Source organism: Dinoponera quadriceps, unplaced genomic scaffold, assembly GCF_001313825.1.
Source record: "Dinoponera quadriceps isolate SergipeBrazil2010 unplaced genomic scaffold, ASM131382v1 scaffold2600, whole genome shotgun sequence".
Lineage (NCBI taxonomy): Eukaryota > Metazoa > Arthropoda > Insecta > Hymenoptera > Formicidae > Dinoponera > Dinoponera quadriceps.
Genome location: NW_014556795.1, coordinates 145,840 through 169,200, shown reverse-complemented (window position 1 = coordinate 169,200; position 23,361 = coordinate 145,840). Strand labels below are relative to the sequence as shown.

Sequence of the window (23,361 nt, the reverse complement as noted above, 5' to 3'; positions counted from 1 at the left end):
TGTATCCTTACATACTAACTCACACAGAATTAAAACTATGGAAAATCGCAAAAGAGCACAGTATCTGTATTATGTGTAATATGTACTAATTATGTGATATTACATTCATAAAAAATTTAAAAAATTCCTATAAAAATTTGTGTATAAAATATTCACTTTCTTTCGTAGCTGTTTCCAAAACCGAAGTAAGTGCGTTCCAAATAACGTATATGTCTAAGAGACGTCTTTGGACGTTTTAATGTTATTTGGGATGCCTTTCCTTTCTCATATTTTCTCTTACATCCACGTTTTTTTACTTTCTCTGATACACAAGCGATGAAACGTCTCGTATCAGCAAAAATCACGCGTTACAGTCCATCGTTCTCATACACCTTGGCCGTCCTACGAATCTTCTCCGCGCGATTGTGAACGCGCGGACTTCGATTCGGCAGGATGCTGTCGATACTCGACGCAACACTGTTCTCTACGGTCGAAAATGGAAAATCTATCTTCCCCGAGTTCTCAGCGTATCTATTGTCGTAACATGTTGCGCTCCGTTTTCTTTCACCTGAGGGTAAGGTTTCCAGGATCTCCGGTGTCTTGCGGATAAAAATACGCGCCTTGCACACCACCAGCACCACGACTATAATCATCAGGAACAGGATCATGGCGGTTAGAGCACCCACGATCCATCCCAGTTTCTCATCTGTACGACACAAGAGGAACGTTGGATTATAATTATCGTCGGATCGATAGAGAAGAAGGTGGCTCCTCTCTTGTATAGGTATTATAATCTTCCTTAATCAATATTTCACAACTTCAGTCTAGAATCGATCGTGTGTGTGTGTGTGTGTGTGTGTAAACAACATTTTAACAAATCCTTAAGTTTCCATCGTCAAATCTTGATTGTGGACAAAATTATTGGGCAAAATGTAAATATGTATGTAATGGGGAGGGATTATATAATACCACCTCTTCTTCTCTACGAACAAGTAAGATTTTCTAACGAACGTATTTTGCAGCGAACCTGCCAAAGTATTCAGCAGAACAAGCGTAGCGCTTCCTATCTCGATCTCGGCGTTCTCGTTGGCGAGGGTAAACCTGCAGGTCCATTGTCCCAGGTCGGAGTGATCCGGCTTGAAGACCAGTTTACACATGCCCGTGGCGTAATCCATTTGCACGTTGTGCCTGCGCCGCGATAGAAACGGGAAGTGAGGTGAATAAGACCGGGCGCATTACGGCGATAGGGCGCATAACGCGCGTTACCTCGTCTTCTTCGCGAGCTTGCTCGAGTTCTGGTGTATGTGAACGTTCGGAGCGTGTATCCAGTGGCATTCGACCTCGGACGATGCGGATCCGACTCTACACGCGAGAGTAACCATCTGATGAGGCGCGGCCCAAACCGCGACCATGACCGGCTCTAAAAATGACCGATGTCCGTTGATCGTTATCGAAATTAACTCGCTTTCCTCTCGACAGGTTCGCAGCCCCGGGCTGCGGCTGCGGATCTGCACGATTTCATGTTTACTCGTTTATTTTCTCGCCGGGAAATCTCCCATACAGTGTGCTTTGTCTCGAGGATATTGCAATTCTGAATCAAATCTCTGTGTATAATTCGAGCATTTCTCCGCGTTAAATTCACGAGCATTCGTCGATACAACGCGAACCTCGTCAAGAAACGTGAACTCCTCTCGAGAGTAAAAACCCATCCTTTTCTCGTAAATCTTTTCCATCGTCCCACTCAAGATCTTCGGTGCGGATTATCCGATGAGCGAGCCATCTCGGCTACCAACCACCATTCGCTTGTGCATCGATGACTTTTGTGACTTGATAAGAGTGCTAGAATCGCGTTAGAGCGTGCAGCGCCGATTTCGCGTGTGTTAATCGCATGTGTCGCCCTCGGAAGGAAACATCCCGGGCGCCAGATTCGTCGGAGGTTCGCGTATCTGTTTCCGTGGAAGGAAATATCGCGACACACTGATATCCCGGGAATGTGAAAGCAGCAGTTCGATTAGTTTTTTCAAATACTACGATCCAACATCGACAGTCACTTGATCGAACCGACGACTACTCGGATTCTTCCGTAAGATTAACAGCCTTCTGAGAAACTAGCGCACGCGATGTCTCGTTTCGAGACATCTCGAGTGAACCGTCGAGATTCGCTTCGTGCACGTGTTCAAGATCCGTTCCGATCATGGCAGCCCGTCACGCTTGACAGGTTCTTCCAGGTTTCTTCCAAGCTTCTCCAAGCGAATGGAGTTTCGAGTGCAGACAGTCATCTATCCATACAGCATAAATGTCCGAAGGACATTTTACACGGAGAAACATAGCTTTCTACTGCTGAGAAAAGTGATTACTTAGTTACTTCCTTCTTTCAAATAACAATTATCATTCAACAAAGAATATTTTCTCGATAATAGCTTTGAAATACACACATTAGAATTTTGAGAGAAGCTCGCCGTTAAAAAATATTTCATATATAATTATATATATATATATATTTGCTTTAGATGTCTTCGCGGGATGTCTCCGAGACATTTTAAACAAACACTTATGCTGTCTGGGTGTCAGTCCGGAATGATGGAAATGAGGAGGCCGCAGTGACGTTTTCGCACACTATTATTTATTTATGGACAAAAACAGCTTACAGCATCTCGGAGCGCTCTTCTCACAACGCTCGAGAACGCGCGGATACTTGGCGCGGGGACTTAGCGATACTTAATGGCACATGAAGATTCATACGCTCCGCGAGTAAGTCGCTGCTCGAGTTCGATCACACTTCTGACGGCAAAGCCTTGATTCTTTATGAGAGCAATCGCCCTATGATCCAACTGTGTATGGATGAATTTTACGCTGCATTAAATCGATACACGAAAGTGTGCGGGGAGTGAAGTCGTGGGAGAGAGCGTGTGTGGGTTGAAGTACATCAAGCGATGACACGCGTCTCACCAGAATCGCGGAAGCGATGCGGCCTTTGCTTCGTTAGGCTGTGCTCGGAAATTCTACACTTAGGTGCACCCGTCGAAGCTCGCGCCGTTCGAAAGAAAGGAATGCTGCACGAGATGTACCGTGACAACGGTGATGTTCGGAAACAATTACTGGGCGCACCTCGGGAAGACAGTTTTTCAATCAAGAATAGATATTCTCATACATAAGCAAGAATACTATATAATATTCTTCGAGGAATTTTACTCTTGAGTGATACCTTGCATCGACACGAATTCAATGAAAGATCAAGAATAAAAGGTCTTCTAAGAGGATATTTTCATAATATTCTCGCTGATTTATGAGAATATCTATTCTTGATTTTGGACTGATCTTTTCCCGGAGTGAAACCTACCTCCATCACCATTCACTCTACCTTGCTCTATCCTCAGGATGGTACTTTCCGAACGCAGCCTTCATCGAGCAACGAGCTGAGCGAACGTTACTCGTCGCGAACATGAATTTTCCGGACGCTAAACGCCTTAACTCTAAAAATTGTCTACTTAGCATTAAATGTAGTAACGGCTATAATCGGTGAGTAATAATGAAGTATTCGTGACGGACGCGTGGTGCCAAGGATCAGCCTCGAGCTAGACGACGAAACGCGAACGGATAATCGCGATGTTAAATTGAAGAAGGGGGGGAGGGGTGAGCGCTTTCGGTAATAAATAATACACGAGACATAATGGAAGAAACGCGGTGTGCTCGTGCGAATTTCTCCTGTTATTCGAGTATTTATTACGACGTTCAAGCAACCTTTCGTCTTGGGGAAAATAAAACCGTCGAATCCGGCCTGTCATCGTCCGCAAATTGCTCGAGATATGTACGTATTAAAAGAGTCGTCCCGGGACAACTAAACTTCCGGAAGAAACGATCATCGTCCGTGATCATCGATAGAACCGAACGAGACGATACAAGCCATGTCGCGCAATTGTTATTCAATTGCAGGTGATTTACTTTGGGATCTCTCGGATAAGTCGTCCGGATGAGAAGTTCGACGTGAGAATCGCTCGATCTTAATATCATCTTCTATGATCTAGAAATTCGAAGATAACTTCGTCACAGGTCAAGTTTGCTTTTGTTGCGAAAGATACTTCCGTCCAAAGTGTTTCCCCGCGTAAAGGGACGACCGTTATAATTCTAGCGCGATCGATTCGCGCGCTCTGTCTTATCTAGAGCGACTATTAGCTACGCTAAATGCAAAATCGTTCGAGCATAATCTCGCCGTTAAGAACATAAATAAGATGGAGTGAATGACATCGTTGAATGACGAGTGTTTGACAATAATGGGAGATGTGTGGCTCGACGTGTTGGTTACATCGTGAGGGTGCTCGTCGACTGAAAAGAAATGTACAAAAATAAAAAAAAGGAAATCTTGCCCGACGTTCAGACGGAACGCAAAACTCGGCATCCTTAGATGGGACCTCTCGCGCGCTGAAAGCAGCGAGAGAACGTAACGTAGGGACGGAGGAGTCGGAAGGGCCAGAATGGCTGATTTATCAAGATAACCGTTTTATGCCTTGAATTTCTCTTTTATGTAACCCGCTGAGCGTCTTGTGTCAGCACAAATTTCTAAAAGGTGTCTTAATGACACTCGAAAGCCGTTTTATATTTTTCAGTCATTTTTTAGAGAGCCTTGCAGAAATCTGCGCTATCTGAGAACGTGGAAAAAAAATTAGCCTCAATTCAAGACTCCTGTATAAGCAATAGTACATCATTTTATACGAAGATAAAATTCGTGTTTACACGAAGAAATTCTGTACAGTTACGCGAAAAATATCATGTTCCGCTTATTCAAGAAGAATTTTCATGAATTGAGAGAAAAGAAATATCAGATAGAAAAAATGATATCTTCAAACTAAAAATTGTATCAACTTGAAAATACAAATCTTGAATTGATACGAATTTTTTTTTTTTCGTTGGAGTCTTAAAGTGAAAAGTGACTGATGACAACCGGTGTATAATTGATGAAAAAAGATAAAAAAGTGATAATTTAGACATGGATTTAGGGCATAGCGACATTGTCTTGAGATTTCAATTCAGCCATTCTGCCGAAGCCCCAACTAGCAACGTTGCTCTCGCATGACATTTTACGACGGTCACAATGAAAAACCCGATCGCGGTTGTTTTCCTAGCGGATCTTAGCGTAATCACGCGGGCTGTTAATTTAACGATATGAAACTTATTTAACGTGCAAAGAGTCTGCCATATCCCACCTACAACAACAGTCTTCGGGACGCTCAGCGAGGATCGATCGTCGAGATCGGTACTTTCACTTTCGCCGTGCGCGCGCGCGAATCCTGGCCGATTGGCTTTCCATCGCGGGTATCGAGCACGGATTCTCGCCACTCGGGATACACAAATGTGGGATGATGAGTTATGCACGCTTTGTCTTTCGATTGGACGACGAGAGACAACCTTATACCGTAATACCTATCGGCTCCATGAGTAACGTGACGGCCGATCAGCCTTATCGTGGAGAGATATCAGAGATGCGTACGGAAAATAACAAGAATACGAAAAAAACTACTATCTGCTAGATGTCCAATAAATATTGAGACTCTCTTGAGAATTTAGAATATCGGTTATCGCGATATCCCAAAATATCTGTAGGAGAAACGTCCCTCGGATAAAGTGTGGAATTTTTCAATAGTATACCAATTATTTTTTCGTATTCTTGTAGTTTTGTTTTTTTTTCGCACGGGTCCGAGAAGCAAACTAGTTGAAAATGGTCTGTTTTGGTAAAATGGAATCTCCGATACGGCTTGATGAAGAAGAGCATCTTGGGAGCGTGAAGTTTCGGTTTACCGCGACACGAGGTCGTCCAATCGATGCTCATGCCGCGAGGCTTCGTCCGATGTGTTTACCGTAGATCGCAAATAATTGCGAATCCATGGTCTACACTAAAGTACACGCTCGGGCGACGACGGGTGCAAAGTTCACGCGCGGCTCGCCTTAAGTGCGCGGCTTGGTTGGGGCCTGAGCGGAATGGCTGACATCAATTCGAGATATTTTCTCCCTCAAGTCTTTGTCTTAAATAATGCATAATAACCGTCTTGTGTCTGGAGTACTGAAAAGCCGTTCCTCTTCGTGATCGATGACAAACCGCTGTGTGTAATAAAAAAATAAAGGTAAAAAAGATGATAATTTAGACAAAGATTTAGGACGCAAAATATCGTCTCGAAAAATTACAAGTCAGTCATTCCATTAAGGTCTCTTATTTGTCAAATAAATCACTGATTCTAAAATTTACGACACACACGTGTGCTCTACGGATTACTTACGGTAACGCTACCGTAGATAACGATTCCGATCGATCGGTGAAAACTCGACAGGAGGGCGATCGAAGATTTGACGTAAGAACGGCTGTGCACCTTTATGGCAATTTAAGGACGAAGGGCGGAAAATCTGCAGATTTAAGAAACGGAAGGGAAAAGAAAACAAGAGAAAGACGCGTTTTCCGAAGCTGCCGTCTCTCGTCGCCGGTCAAATTCGCCGAGTTTTATGAAGCAGACTTCTGACCGGTGCCAAAGGACACAAAGTCCTTCCGCACGCGATGGCACGCGTACGCGAGATCCTTGGGGCGCGCGAGGTCTTTCCCACGGTATCTTGTGCGATGAAACGATCGGTGAGCTCGATGAGGCGCGATGTGGCGTGACAAAATGACCGTCCGTTTCGGGCGTTTCAGGATCGGATGGATCAGACTCCCCCACCAGATCCAGGTAATTGTAGAAAGCAAACCTTGATGGGACGTTACCGCTGGCTCGCGATACGCATCCGTTCCGCGCGAGCACGATATCTGGAGAGAACGAAGATCTCCACACGGAAATGAAACTCCCGTTGTATCAAGTAGGATGTCCAACAGTGCGCGTAATTGGAGTCAATCTTCTTGATTCAATGAAACTGATATTTGAAAAACAATACCGTGTAGTACCGTAATTCGATTATCCAGCTAAAGTGGAGGAAAAAGTCATATAAAAAATGATATTTTCACGTCATCCTGACTTTTACTCCACTTGGGAAGTACAGTTGGCGTCGTTTACGCTCTATCATTCCCTGGATCGAAAATTACATGATTTCCAGTCTTACACGATTTTCAGCCTCACATATGGTGCGCATAAGCCGTCAGAACCGTCTTAGAAAATTAAAATTAATATAATCTTATAATTACAATTAAAGTTACTTATACGATTTTCAATCTTACGGGTCCCTTTATAAGAAACGGAAAATCGTGTAATTTTTCATCCAGGGATGATACACGACGCCGATCGTATGATAATTCTAGCTGTAGTGGATCTGACTATCGACAATTTCGACGGTTACGTGTGTTTGCGGAAAGCTAAAAATGGCATGATAATAAAAAGTTTCACAGTCCGGATTTACCCTGATCGCATTAATAAACGCTACTATGCGAACAGCGAGTAACACAATTGTTAGTCGTAATTTCCCGCACGACTCGTGTCATATACTCGCATTCACGTTGCCGAGTGGGAAATAATGAGCAACGGTTACTGTCACTTGATATTTGCCGATAACATTGTTATTGAATGAAGAAGATTAGCCCCAATTGCGGCTGGAGATTCAGTCGACGCAACAGAAGCGTTTACCGCGATGATCGCCGTGCTCCACCCTTCACCGTGGCGGCGCTAGATCGTCTTAGGCCGAGCTACTCGACGATACCTGGCTCGAGGAGGCTCAGTTTCGCGGGCGGCGCGTCCGTGTAGTTCTGCCGGCCGCGTATCCTGGCGCCGCAGGTCCACAGTCCCTCCTGCTCGGCGAGAGCGTGGCTGAGACGGACGCTGCAGTCCCGCGCCTCGTTCCCGGCCGCTGGGAACTGCTTCACCACCACCGTGGTGTTGGAGTTCACCGGCGTGAGGGACCAACGGCACTGCTCCACCGCCGAGGACGTCACGCAGCGCAGCAGGACGCTGCCGCCGGACGAGATCTGGATGTCCTGCGACAGCTCCGAGAACTTCACCTCGTCTGGAAGAAGAATCGTCGCGGTGACACGAGCGCGCTGAACGGGAAAACAGGCGCTCTCTCGAACTTTCCCAGAGCGAATCACTCGGATCTTTCGCTCGTAGTGGAGTCAATTTCGAACAGTCGAGTGAGTATTTTCGCGTGAAGAGCGAATCTGACCGATCCTCACTGTCGGAAGCGTTCGAGTCGACTGAAACGCGTATGGTGGTAATCCACTCCAAGCTTGAGTGGAACATCCACTCACTTGCGGTTTCGAGCGGCGCTATTTTCCCTAGCGAGAGAGAAAATACTTTTCACTCGACTTGCGTGAGACTCCACTCCAGGAACTTTCGAGAGTGAGAGTCAGGGTGCCGTTGGACGCGCTCACCTTGCTCGAAAACCGTGAGCTTGACGGGCGGCGACGTCAGGACGGTGTTGAGCGACGCGATCGACACCTGGCAGCCCCAATGACCCTGCTTCTCCGTGTACGCATGCGGAAGATGCAGCGAGCAGTCGCGACCGAGGTCGCCGCTACTTGGGAACTCCTCGACGACGATCTCAGGGTCGCTGCTGTGGAGCGGCCTCCAGCTCCAGGCGCATTTCTCCACGCGGCTGCTGGTGACGCATTTCAACGTAGCCTCCGTGCCTACCAGCACCGCCGTGTCCGTTGGCACTTGGGCGAAACTCACCTTAGCTGGAATTAGTCGACGTGATAACGACTCGAGCGATAACAGAATGACGGACGAGACACGAAGCAAGCGGATAACGCGGCCTCTTTTTCTTTCTCTTTGTCGGAGCACGTAGAAAACGCGAGCACTCGTTCGGAGAAACTCTCAACGATAAATGAGCAACGATAAAGCGTTCCACCGATTATCGGTTAAATTCCCGTAATTGATCGTTAAAGGAGCCGGAAACGTAATTAGAGAACGAGGTGTACGCTTTTCGCTCTGAGAGAATATCAAATCGTGGAAACCGCACGGCGAAGAGAATTCGCGTGATAATGAACAACGAGTCAAACGCGTTTTGATCGAACAGAATTCCCACGTGTAAAAATCAAATTTGATTCGTGCACGGAGAAAAATATTCCGCCGACACAGCAAATCGTTACTACTGGGACGGCAAGAAAAATCTGCTCGGGAAGCGAATAGATTTGTTAGGAGCATTAATTTCTATTTTCCGAAACGGCGGAATGACTTAATCGCGCCAATTAAATTTCATCGCTGTCGCCAACAACGCTTTTCGCTATAAACCGGAGATTTTGTTTCCTTAAATCAAAACCACGTTTACCCGTTCGTCGGGTAGGGTCTAATTTGTGTGCTTTTCAACGATACTCGCGATAAGGCAACAACGATCGAATGAAACGACAGAGGGGTCGTAAAGGCAGTTTCCGAATGAAATGCCATCGCATACCAGTGGGCAGGAGGCTGACAGTGGCCGCAGGAGCAGTGTGCAAGATGCCGTCGGGTGTCAAACGGACCCCGCAGGTCCACAGTCCTTCCTCCTCGTACAGTATGTTCTTGAATCGCACGGAACAATCGTGCTCGGCGTCCTTGTTCGGGCCGAACTTCTTAACCAGCAGCGGTTCCTTGCTCGAGTTCGACGCCCTCCACGACCACTCGCACTGTACCACCGGCTTGTTCGCCAGGCACCTCAGAAAGACCGACTCGCCGGCAGCAACCTGTACTCCGCGCGACAGCTGCACGAACTCGACTATAAAAGGGAAACGAAAGCTCTCGGTGGGTTTTTCGATCGTCCGAGCTACTCTGTGTGTGACGCCGAGTGTGCGATACCGGATAAAGCGTCGGATAATGAAATTGTGATACTTCTCGCCGGCGAGTGTGAAAAAAACGTGATGTGAAAAGGTAAAATATTTAACTATCGATCTCTCGCGTGACAGAGAAAAATATGATTTTACTGGCAAGAGAAGCGATCACTCGGTTTACTTTTTTCTTCCTCCAAATGATATTTATCCTTAACGAGGAACATTCTCGTGACAAAGTAGTCGAAAGGAGGATATATTCTTTCTTCAAAAATGTGAACTTCATCGAAGAGAAGTGAAATTCGGCTGATTTGAATAAGCGAACCGAAATGATCGTTATTGCAAATGCGAAAGAGCGATGAAGTGGAAAAAGAAGAAACAACGATACCTTCCGATATGAGAAATCGGACGGGAGTCGACTGGGTGAAGGAGGAATTCGGGTCGATTCGCGCACCGCAAGTCCAGTAGCCTTCCTGCTCAGGCAGGACGTTCTTGAACTTGATACTGCATTCCGTGCTGTCGTTACCGAAGGCTGGAAACGATTTCACGTCGAGGTTCCAGGGCTGCGACTGGTTCAGTTGTCGCCAGGACCATTGGCATTCCCGAACCGGCGACTTCGTCTGGCACATTATCTGCGCCGAGGATCCCGCCGGCACCTCGATGATATTTTCATGCTTCGTGAACGTAATGAGGATGCCTGGAAGATACGAATGCACCGGTTGCATTCTCCGATAGTTCTTATGCAACGCCTTTTACCTCGCACGATCGCATATATACGTACAATAGGAGTATCCTTAAAGCATCGGACAATGTTAAATAATTAATCTTTAGGCAGACGTGTATCGAGACATTCGTCAATATGACGAGTGACGAGTGGCATCTCGCGTCGTTCTTGATACGGGAAATATTGTGACAGTGGGTGCGAGTGACGGAGACAAACAGCAAGCGTGTTTTGTCACGAAGAATTCGAGGCCAACCGAGGCGCAACTGCGTAAATATATCGCGATTATTCGCTATTTCTCAAAATATGAGAAAGTACACGACGAAAAGGTAAAAAGCGATAGCGTGATGCTTTGTCAAATGTTCAAACTGATCGACCGATCGATCGAGAGAGAGAGAGAGAAAGAGAGAGAAAGAAACTCGATGTAAAAAATATATATACATTGTATCGTACATATGCGATATACAGCCTCTTCTCGATAAAAATATCCGAGATACGGTGAAAAGATGGCGCGAGGTCATAGAAATTTAGCTAAAGTACGATAATTCAGTTTGGTCGGTCGAAATTATCGTGCGGTCGTAGTGAGCAAAGGTTTTAAAAATAAAACATGCCCTACCATGATTAGCATTGATAATGCCGAGCTTGGCCGGTTCGGTGCTGGTGAAAGGATCTTTCGTGGAGACTCTCGCCGCGCAGGTCCAGTATCCCGTTTGCTCGTGCTTGGTGCTAGAGAATCTCACCGAGCAATCGTTGCTATTATTCCCGAACGCTGGAAACTGTCGTACTGGCAGCGGGTGGGTCGTGGGAGTCGCCGTAGTCGAGATCGATGAGATCGCCGTGGCTGAAATCACCGATGGATCGCGAACCGCTCCGATAAATATTCAGCGCGTAGTTACAGAAATTACGGATGATTAATGCCTTCGATATCCAGCATGGAGAGATAAGCCGTCAATAAGAGTATTTTTGTCGCACGAACGAATTTCAACAATGACCGCGACGATTCGCTGCGATCTTCTTATATTAAACGGGAGGAGAAAGGTATGTTTTTCGTATCGAAGGAGAGATGATGTTTGGCAAGTATATATCATCTAATGGTTAATCTAACGCGACAAATCGATCGACTGTACTGTAATCGGAGTAACTATTATTTTTAAATAAATTAAAAAAAAATACCGGCTCATATAACGAACTTTGTTAAGTTAAAACTTCTCGAAATCAAACTAACATAATTGAAAGTTAGGTCAGAATTAAGTTAACTTGTTGATTATGCAAAAGCATGCGTTACGATGATATCACGAAAAAATCGATTTCTCCTTCCGAAGGTTTTCGGATACGAAGATAGCGTAGGTACGAAGGGGTTCGTAAAAGTTCGCGGAGGATCAAGCGGCGGAAACGGTCGGTGCTTACTCGTAGAAATCGGCGGGCTTTCACTGACGTCCGGAAGCGGCAGGTGAACCGGCGGCAATGGCTGCCAGGACCACTGGCACTCGGCCACAGGATTGCCGGTCCGGCATGCCAACAGCACGGACGAGCCGAGCTCGGTTTCCGTGTGCTCCGGGACGTCGACGAACACCACGGAGGTAGGCGGCGGCTTCGTCCCTGGCATTACGTCGTCCATGGAATGGCCCTTCGTTTCAGGAACGGCGGTCTCTTCCGCGACATTTGCGGCGTCACCGATCGTGCTCTTGTCGACGGGACTATCGTCGGCCACGGGAAGCCCTACGTATCAGATAAGTGTAATCGTAAATCATTCAACGCTACCTCTTCGTTTGCTCGCTATTTCGAGCGTATACTCGATTATGAAGATGACCTTCTTCAGCGAGTAAAGGCACCAGTGATATATTTCAAGGAGGAAACGGAGGAAAGAGAGAGAATACTGCTCGGTTAAAATGGCGGATAAAGGTAATCGATGGGTTGAAATGTAGCAAAGAGGCGAAGACGGGTCTTGCGGACCGTCGGGGAAAATCGGTGAAAACGCGACCGGGAAATTTCGCGGCGGAGAAGACACGGCGCGAAGGAGAACTTGAGCGAACGGATATGTGGGACACGATGGGCAGGAAGCTACGGCCGTCACGTAGACAATCACCTTGCGCCGCGCGTCTGTCACCGCGTGCGGATACAATCAGGGTCGGATCGATAGACAGTGAGAATCGTCTTCAAAAGCAAAAGTAACGTTTCCGTGTACCCGCAACTGTGTGCGGAAACGGTCGAACTTACGTAACCGTGTGCGAGTTATGAATGCACGGCGCAGCGCTGAAGCGTGCCTAAATGTGCGGATTATTTTGTCTCGAATAGTGTAAGCACGCCGATAGGATAAGTAAATAAAATCGTAATCTTTTCAGTTAATGGTGGGCTGCGAATAAATTTCTACGACCGTGGGAATTCTTAATAATACGGCCGATTCGCGGCCGATTTTGTTATTTAAACATGAAGCCGACCATTTTGTTTTTAGGCTTTAAAGCCTTATTGAAAAGTGTAAAATTCACATTTATGCGCGCATAGGTGTGAACACTTCCCTACCAAAATATACGGTAGTCTTATGAAAGTTATTACATATTTCCTTGCACATTTCTATTTTCCGAGACGTACAAGGATTCGAAAAACTAGGCCCGAAAACTGACACACCCGAGATGTCTATAGGGGAATATTAAAAATGTAAGATAAAAGTGAAAAATTCATGCTTCCATAATCAAAGCTCAACGATCCTTCTTTCTGCATACATTCGCATGCTTCTTAACGCGTTCCCCGTGTTAGCGTAACGCGACACTTTAGCGGGTCGTTTTAAATACACCAGATTTCTTACCGCTTCATCATCCGCTCGCGAGAAAAGAAGGAGGAAAAGAAACGATACACTCTCGAATCGTTTTCAATCGGCGAGTTCCGCGCGAGGATTCGTAACAACAATACAATGGCGAAACGCGGGGATTTCTAAAAAAAATTTGGAAAATCGCGGATCGCTGAAGCGTCGAAGACAAAGCGTCCCTGCGATCGTACGCTTTCTACATGACGGGTATGTAGTACGCGCGCGATTACTTGTCCGAAGTTGGTCCTTGGTATTGTCGTCGAGACGAGCGCAGTGGTCGCTGACACTGGAAGGTCGTCTCCACTTTACATTGACACACTGATCGGCGTACGGTTTTACGGTGTTACGTGCGGATCGATTAGGCCGATCGCGGGAATCCCCTCGCAGACTTCCCCGTTAACACTGAGACGGTTTCTTCGCGAAGACGTCTTTTAGACGTTTAAAGAACGCCTTTAGGAGCTACGTGTTGTTCGAGCAATTTCGCAAGAGCAGCGACACGCAGTGAGCTGCCATTCGATCGACTCGGCTTGTCGACGCGAATGTTAAAGTGAGATTGAAGGAAAATTGGAGACGAAGTTATCGCGCCGGTGTCGAACTTTCCCGCTCACTTGATAGAGCGCGATCGATCCGGCCGGGGATTTTCGGGCGGAGGAAGCGCGCACATTCCACCGAGTTACGGCTAACTTTCGTACACTTTCTTCAGCAGATACACGCCGATCGGATTGAACGTCGGGTTCGGCGGGTTGTCGGCACGCTCGATTAAAGGCCTGATATTCGCTCTAAGCTCCGCTCGATCGAGACGCGTCCCGAATTCGTTTTTCGGGAGGGCGGAACGGCAGGAAGCCGTGACTAATAGCGCAACGATGGAATTTCTCATCCCAAGACCGTCGGCCGTAGATGAGACACGTAGTCAGGTGGGATCGATTGGCCAGCGAGGAGGAGAAAGAGAGAGAGGATCGGAGGTCGTCGTAATGAATCTCGCTCAATAATTAAGAACACGAGTGAGACGGGGTCGTTAACCCGCGAATAGAGAGTCCGACGTGATCGCGATTCATTCGAGACCGACTCGATCTTGTCTCTTTTGATCGATTCGTCTCGGCTTTTCTCGCGAAACGCGATGTAGCCGCGGTGAAGGTGATAATGTCGGCGAAAAGAAAGCTAAATACAACGCGAGAAATTGGTAGGAGGAAAAGTCGGAGATACTTCGCGATAAGATTGACTCGATTAAAATGCCGACTATAAGTGAATCATCGGCGAAGAATTAGAAGTGAGATTGAGGCAATATGCGGCAACAAACCCGAGAATTGCCAGTTTCTATACATACAGGGTGTCCGACGCAAGCCGTCCCATCCGTCATATTATATTGTAGTTTAGGGCAATGTGAATGAAAGAGTCCTCTACCATTTTGCGAACAACCACGTCGAGTTTCAAGTAAAATTCATTATCGAAAATGGCCATGCATAGAGAGGCTTAATTAATGACTCGAACATTTTTGCGTGCTTCTCTGCAAGATGATATTTTCTGCTCAGAATGATCCAATCCACAAGTATATCCCAAATTTCCCGCGGTTGTTTGCAAAGTGTCAGAGGACTTTTTTATTTGCACATTAACCTAAACTACAAGTGTATGACGGATGGCTTACGTCAGACACCCTGAATAATACCTCTTTCGAATAAGGAAGTGTGTGTGTGTGTGTGTGTGTGTGTTAAGAATTTTACCGCGAGATTTTCCCGCGGATCTAATCCCACCAACATCACCAATTCTATTATTTCCGCGATACGAAAGATCGTTAAAGAGAATGCAAATCGTCAACGTGCATGAGTCAGAAAATGTGCGTGCTTTAAGCAGTTATCTATGCGTGAGTTATCTTCCGGTGTTGATTAACGTGGATGTTTAACTGGTAATTGCGGAGATTATTAATTGTTACGGCGGGTGGCGCAGTAGCAACAACGTTAAACGTAACTAACTCGTTCTTGTGATGATTGAAAATCGAATACGTAAAAATTATATCACGTTATTGATAACGCGAAAACGTTATTAATAAATCGTTATGGCCGCCTCTTGGGATCGCTTTATCGTTATTGTAAAGATTGTTGATCAACTTGAGAAATCAATTCTGAACAATACTGAAAGTAAAAGTGTTCGAGTAAATATTTTGCTAAGGAATATTAAAGTAATTATTTTACCATTGGAGCAATTATATATCGCTAAGGAATATCGGAGTAATTATTTTACGTAATTCGAGTAAGATAATCCTCCGAAACTTCTTAGCGAATACTCACTTGAATGTAGCCTTTTTGCTTTTAATGTAAAACAACTGCAGAATTGTCTGGAGATAAAACGGAAATTGCAAAGAAGGTATTCGTCAAGTTTTTCACAATGTTACCGCAAGCGTATTATTTCGTAATATTTATGAATTACCACGCCTTTTACTATCTCGGTCAGTCGCGGATGAAGTTCCCTTCGAGGAAGTGTCCCATTCATTCAACACTACAAGGAAGATGCGAAAAGTATCCTCGGTCCAAACCCAAGATTTATCACTGGAAAGTCATTCAAATTCTACGATTAATCTTACTGCGTCAGCCATTTCCTGCGAAGCATTCGACGTCATCGACGAGATGCCTTCCTCTCTCAATAGTCTCTCCCTATTTAAGACTACGTTCGGTGCCTCGTTTTACGTATATACGTTTCCGTTTTAGTTTCCCTTCTCCGCGATCAACCTCGGAAATGCACACGGTTGATCGACGGAGCCCTTCGGTTTCCTGTCGACGGATCGACTCGCCGCGAATATCAATCGATCGCACCGTTACGACCGACGGCCGAAGATTCATCGCCATCTCACGTTTGTTTCCGCTCGCGAAATTATTTTTACACGCTTCCTCCGCGACCTTCATCGCTTGCATTTGATATGCCATGCACTGATGTAATCTTATTTAACTCTTGTCCTTTTTTGCTCTCTTTCTCTTTAATTTTTTTTCTCTTTCTCTGCTGCCAATACTATAATTGTCTTTATTACAGGACGCCGTTTTTTTCAGAACCTGGAATAATAATTAACGGATTTGCTTCTCTCTCTCTCTCTCTCTCTCTCTCTCGCTGCTCCTCTCTGTCGTTTCTTCACGCCCGGCTGACTCCGTGCCGAGGTATGCGCACGTCCATTTTTTATATTTACACGACGACGACGACATTGACGCCTTGAAACCTGAGAATTCCGTAAACGGCGAGACGCGAGCCTGACGCGAGAGAGCCGCGGATCGTGTCAAGGATATGCAAGAATGCATCCTTCGTCCGCAGGACTCGGCTCGTTACTTTATGTTAATCGCCGGCGCGCGCCACCATTTTCGCCGGTATCGTTATGAAATACCGCGCACCTACGATTATGCGTTTGGCCGATCCGTTGAACTTGCTCGACTCGACTCTCCTCCGTCGGCGATTATCCAACTCGCGTCGTCCGCAAAAACGTCGCAACTTCCAGTCGCGGGGGAAGTTACCTTCATCGTTCCGACCGAGAGAAGACGAACATCGTCCCCGGCGCGAGATTTATGCGAGCGCTATCAAACGCGACGGATGAAAGCGCGGAAAAATTCAGTGTATCGAGGAGATTAATTCCGCTTGTTCGATCGTTTAACGCGCGTCAGAGAGCGAAGTGGACGCACGCGAGCCGCGGGTAATTTATGTGTGCCATTATGTATGATATAAATCGCATGGCTCGCGAGTGTACACACGGCGTCATGTATGCCTTCCCGAGATCGGAAATTATGCGTTTCTCAGCCTCGCACGTAAGGTCGAAACCGTTTTAATTAGAGCCGTTATGGGCAATATTCAAAGTAAGATCTTATATCTAAGACAAGTTGATCTTCAAATGTTTCGTAGCCGATGAAACGATCCAAGTATCTGAAAACGAACTTGAGTCGAACTGAAAGATAAAATCTGTGAATATAAAATCTATGAATATCGGCCTATGATCCTACTGTTGTTATTAGAGTTTATGTAATTTTCGATCTTACGAGTAAGCTTATAATCTCGATTAAAATATTTTAGTGTCATTCAAACACAGCGGTATCTTCTCTGCAAAAATTAAATATCAAGCTCCCTTTTGATTCCCAGGACGGAAAGTGACGATGACATCGAAACGACGTTGAAATAACATCAAAATGATTTGAAAAACTGATTTTTCGATCATTTTCCATCATTTTGATGTTGTTTTGACGTTACTTCCCACCTGGGATTAACGTTTAGCACATGACGGAAATAAGAGCTAAGTTTTGATTTTAATTGCTTTATCCTGTGATAAACACAGGATAATTAATTAATTTAAATTCAGGATGTAATTTCGACCGGCGTGTTATTTCACCAAATTAACAATGGCGTTCCATTCACGTAAATTTGTTTTACGTTCCAAATGCCGCTGCGTTTGAATAACACTTGAAATATTGTTTTCTCGAATAATCAGCAGCCATGAATATCCGGGCACGATGTGATTGAAAATTTCTGGCGACCCCAGCGAGTGTCGAGAGAGCAACGGTCGCGGTCTGTGTGTCGACAGTGAAACGGCTTGCTCGATCTACTGGCGCGTTCGGTTAATCGGCGCTTGCTATTCCCGATGTCCAGGTTACTCAAGCAATACCTGGGTAGCAGTCGCAGGCGCGTCATTTACCTCATTATTCCGCGACCGTCTAATCATTTTTCCGCAAAAACATCGCGGCGCGCCGTCGCACGCGCGACGATTTCGTCTGTGAAAATATTTGCCTTGCGATACCGCATTCGCTGGCTGTTTTCTCGCTTCCATACTTATACGATGCAAATTTCGGAAAGGTGGATTTTTCAGCCGAAACGAAGGTTCGCCGGCCGTCGTCGCTTTCACGTCGCCGAAAAGAATGGGAATAATGACGATAATTGATGTATAGAACAGGGCCTCTCTCAGGGGCGGCTCTTTGTACTAAGCGTCGATGCTGGAATGATAATCGCAAGCCATTCAACGTGAGTTTCGGCGCGGACTCTCGCCGCTCCTTTTTCCATGCCTCCTCGTAAAGCACGCGATAGCGTTGTCTCGGCGCGGCGCTCCCGGCGCTCCGAAAGAACTGGTTCTCCCTCCGGAGGGTGGTTAAACCCGGTGCAATGCGTGCATTTAGTGAAACATCGCGCTGGAATGCAAACACGTGTGGTAGGGAAGGGTAGGTAGGTGCGCGCCGATGGGAGAGAGCCGGAATTCGTACGAATTCCTCACCGCGCGAGATGCGCTTCGTTCACCAGAGTCCCTCCGTGTTTTACGTGGAGGGAGTGACGATTTTTTTCCCCGCGATATCGTCACGACGCCCCGTCGATCGGAGGAACACTCGGAGTCTCTCAAGTCCGGGCATCTTTGACTTCTCGACCGAAAGTGGCGTCTGATTTGTAACCTCACTGGAGTATCTTCGTCCGTGTGAAGTTGTTTATCCGGCTCGCTCTTACGAGGGCGGTTAAACCTTCGCGGAGAAGCGACGAAGAGATCGCGGCCGCTCTGACGATGCGTTTCGCTCTGATTCCGACACCGCGTGAAAGATCTCGGCATGATTTCGCTTCGCCTTTAACGCGCAGCGAAAATCGCCGATTTGTTATTCCGACGACGCGCGCGACGAAAGTGAATCCGTCGGGATTCTAACTGCAATGACCGTTCGGATTGTTAAACTTACGGCCGACCTTCGTCTTTGATTTTTCCTCTCTTGAGTGATCGCTTGAATGATCTTTCCTATAAAATCACGATTGTATTATCGGACATTGATCGTGATTTCTTAACGCAACGAAAATCTCACGATTATAAATTATCATTACAGCTGTAATGCGGTAAGATGATGTAATGCGTTAAATTGATAAGTGTGAAAGTCGAGACGATGTAAAAGAGCACCGAGAGGATGATTTTCGAATCGAAAGGAGCATTCCTGCGAAATTGGTCCTCAATTTTCGTACGGCGCGTCGCCCGCTCCGTTGGCGTGCTGGCGAACTCGTTAATGAAATGCAATCGTCGTACCTGGTGAACGTAGAGAAGGAGAAAAGAGATCCCGAAACGCAGATCGCGCGCGCGCGAGAGACTCGCCTCGAGCTGGTTTCACTGCCAAGGTGAATCCATCGAAGCGCGTAGAAGACTCGCGCGATATCGAAATGCTTTCTCCGCTGCTTCCACCGATGAAATTTTCGGACAGCGCATTTCCCGCGCACATTCATCACGGCGCAAACGTTGTGTATGAAAATTGCGTCGCCTCGCGTCCCACACGAGGTGCCCTCGCGACAGTGATTTCGAATGCAATCTTGGTATGACGGTCTAAGGCTGTACGCGGCCCTTGGCGGGGTTGAGGCCTCCGGAGTCGTAAAAACGACTCGTGGCATATTGATTCCGCGTTCTACACACACAGGATACGTTGTTTACCATTGTTTCTTACCGCCTGTTGACATTCTTAGATAGCAGCCAATTAGACGAATCACTGTTCGACGTAATTTCCCGCAAACATTGGAATTATGTAATCTTGAAGATGACCTTGGAAAACCGGGAAAAATGTTGAACGCCGGTAACGTTGCCCTTCTTTTCGCACAATGTCTACCGAGATCATCGGATGTGATAATTACACGCTACGAAAGAATCTCAAGTTTCGATATGTTTGTATTATAGATGGATTCGTTCGATTTCAAGTGAACTCTGTTTTAAGACTGACCGCGGTGAACGACGGCAAAGTGAGCGGCGAGCGAGCGAAAAAATAGAGATTCTAAGACCGTGTGCGAGAAACAAAACCGAAAGACGGCGAACGTTAAACTTGGAGAAACGATCGGTTGATTAGCGTTGCTCTCGATGACTCGGAAGACACGCTAGATTATTCGATCGCCTTCTAACATGGCACACTTACAGAGCCGCCGGTACACCTGTCGTCGAGCGGAGAGAAGAAAAGAATTTTCAGGAACTACGTGCGCAGAACGGCGCATCCTGCGTTACGTAATGCTTTAATCTTCACCGCGAATCCTTGTAATCGTCCAATTACGTAAGTAATTTTCGTCGATGCGATTAATCGAAATTCTGTCGTTACCGCGACGGGTGGCCTCCGTCCGTGCGGGCCGTCGATTTACACAGCCCCGTTTGGAAATAAGTATCGATCGTCTTAAACTCGCTGTTTTACGATGTTACGTTTCGATCGGAAACTATATCGGGAGAGCGCCAATTAGAATGCAAATGATCGCTCGTAACTTAGAGGTGATAACGAGCCTTGTCCAAACCGTAATTCAAGCTTGCTTTCCTGGGAACGCCGCGAACGATTAGCGCAATGTTCGGAGATAGCCGTGAATTATTGAGGCTAGCATTTCAATTCAGATTATCTAGAAATTTAGGACAGGTCCTGCCCCAAGTGTCCTCCTTTTCTTATTGTTCTTTCTCACGTATGCTTGTCACAATCTACGCTTCAATATTAATTCGATCATAGTTGATCTCGCTGCCGTCATTCAGTTATGTTAATCAGCGAATAAGTGATTTATGCCGGAACGTAGAAATCATATCGCCGCGAGTTGAGTGAAATCGACGAGATATTTGTGTCATTCAGAAGTCAACATTGTTTCGCGACGTATACGTTTCTAAACGGTCACGAGATTTCTTTTACGATTCAGTTAGCAAAGAGCAAACAGTGGTTCAGTGAGGGAACTCGTTTCCGAAAAAGTATTGTAATATTTCAATATTCTTGCTTATCCCTATTCTTGCCTCTTATATATATAAAAATATCTCTCATTGACTTAAGACTTTTTCCATGTATTATTACGATCTACGTATATATGTAGTTCCACGGAAAAAGATCGCATTTTTATTATTCGAGAATAATTTTTACCAACAACCACCATGCTCGCGATAGAGCTCGCTTAAAATCACGCAATTTAATATGCATATTTATTGTGATCTATCTTTTTTCATTTAGAAGATAAAAGGGAGCGGCTGTTTATAGCGGGACACCCTGTATATAAGAATACGAGTCCCGAATTGATACTAATTTTCTTTCCAACCGTGCACCAACGGAGATCTCTCGCGTACTCACCGTGGCAGACGCCAAGGGCCAGCAAGGTGATCCAGGTGACCATCATCTTGGAGAAGGCGCGGGACGTCATCCGCGACGGCCGCGCATTTATCACGGGCGACGAGACCGAGTCCTGGAGCGTCCTGGCGCACGTGCACCGCCGAGACGCTTGCTCGCGTGCACCCGTCGAGCGATTACGCGTGTTAAGGGCGCGCTGCTCCCCCTTTCTAGTGTCTACCTTCCGTGAATTTCCACCTGGTCACTACCTGACCTCAGCTGACGGATACACCACGCTCTCGTTCTCGGCGATGTCACGCGCTCGCGAGATCTGTCGCACGTTCCTCGGACGGATCTTAAATGGACAACGGAAAGAAGATGAGAGACGCTCGAATGGTCCTCGGCGCGACATCACAACCGTCGTCGTTGTGACCACACAATATAGTTATTTTCGGGGACGACAATATCTTCCCTTTTTTTTATTCCAACCCGAAATATTCAACGAAAATAATAGCACATGCGCGTAAGGTTGTTATCACTAATACTAAACAATATACACTTACTAGAAAAAATAGTTTCCTTGGCCCTTTTAAAATGGTGGTTAAAATGAAGAAAGGATATTATTGCCCACGAAAATAATTATATTTTTCTCTCGGTGTACGTGTACCGAATATTTCGCAAACGCGTTCGGAATTGTCGTCTTGCATTCGATCGATTTTTTGTCGAAGATGCGTCGATTAATAATGAAGTATGAAGTAATCAACGAAATATCTTAATCCCTATCGGAACATAATCTAGGTGTTTTCTACTTTCCCGGGTACTTTTCGTCTGAAAACTTTTCGTCGTTGGCTAATTGCAGGAACGACTTTTTATTCTAATAAAGATACTCACATGAAGAGAAAGGATCGGTTGAATTAATACGATAATGAGAATAAACCGGATGCCGTTTTGGTCGAAGGAAACAGAATTTCTAGTCCTAAGAACACGGGGAAAATATCGTAGTAGAAATTACCGCCAAATTTTGTGATATTGGACCATGCCGGAATTATGACTGAAATTATTATGCGTGTTGTAATCGTCGGTTGCATTACTAAAAAATTACAACATATACCGCAATTTCCGCCATAATTCCGGCGCGGTGCAGCACTATAAAATATTCTGATAACTTTATACCGCAATATTTTCCCCGTATACGTTGCATCGTGCATAGTAAAAGTCGTTTACAAAGATCTCACAAGATCTCTCCGAGCACCAACTAATTATCGATATTTCTCCTGGCTCCTGGTTTCGAGATCGATTATTCGCCGTGGAACCACTGGGAAAGCTCATTCGAAAATTCAGAATCGATCGGTTACTCAAACACGCGTTACGTCCTATCATTACTCACTGGTATGATCCGTCAACTCGCGGAACACTCGCTCCCTGGCTCGATCTCGAGCGATCGTAAGAGGAGAGAACGAAGGAGAGCTTCCGCCCTAACGACCGGTGCGTACAATCATCCGAGTGTCACGAGCCGAGCGGTTACGTGGGTACAACGGAAGGAAACACTTGGAGATTGCTCGTTCGCACGATCGCACGGGTGTCCTCGCGAGGCATCTGTCGCATATGAGTAGGCAGGTGAGTCGCCGGGCGCGACTTCGAGACCGCGGATCTCGCTTCGGTCCCGCCAAAACTCCCGGACGTTCCCGACGATGAGATCGCGTCCAGCAGGCAGGGTGCTCGCGGGGGGGCCCTGCGATCCGTCACGGATCCTGTGTGTGCGGTGAATCCGGCGCGCGCGGACTGTCGAGGCGCGTGCTCGCTGGTGCGCCGATTGCAACTGCCGTAGGCGGACGATGCTCGGCGGCCGCCGCGTTCTAACGCGGCCGAGTGGAGGGGCCGGTGTTACCTGAGGTACGTGCGTGCCGTGGGAGCCAGAGGGACCCCTACCTTACCCTATCCACCGACGAGGACTCTACCGAGACTCGTCACCTGTGACTCCACCTCCCACCTGACGGTGGATACCTTCCAAGGGGATAGCTCCTCGCGAAAGACGAGTCGCGATAAGGTGTATCCGCCCGACGAGACATTCCTAAGCAGACCCGCTTCTCTCTCTCTCTCTCTCTCACTCGTTAAACGGCTTTTACGAGAGACGGGAGTC

At 46.4% G+C, this 23,361-nt stretch overlaps 1 protein-coding gene across 1 annotated transcript; it reads right to left on the bottom strand.

Annotated features, from left to right (window-relative positions):
* Nucleotides 1-16: 16 nt before the first annotated feature.
* On the bottom strand, nucleotides 17-23,016 carry LOC106748228. Its single transcript, XM_014626554.1, has 11 exons — nucleotides 22,609-23,016; nucleotides 21,246-21,576; nucleotides 11,811-12,122; nucleotides 11,020-11,244; nucleotides 10,071-10,379; nucleotides 9,334-9,633; nucleotides 8,312-8,617; nucleotides 7,645-7,947; nucleotides 1,246-1,399; nucleotides 1,007-1,167; nucleotides 17-685 (listed from the first exon to the last, which is right to left on the bottom strand). The coding sequence occupies exons 2-11, from the start codon at nucleotides 21,313-21,315 to the stop codon at nucleotides 348-350; spliced, it is 2,478 nt and encodes an 825-aa protein (XP_014482040.1). The 5' UTR covers nucleotides 21,316-21,576; nucleotides 22,609-23,016; the 3' UTR covers nucleotides 17-347.
* Nucleotides 23,017-23,361: the final 345 nt, after the last annotated feature.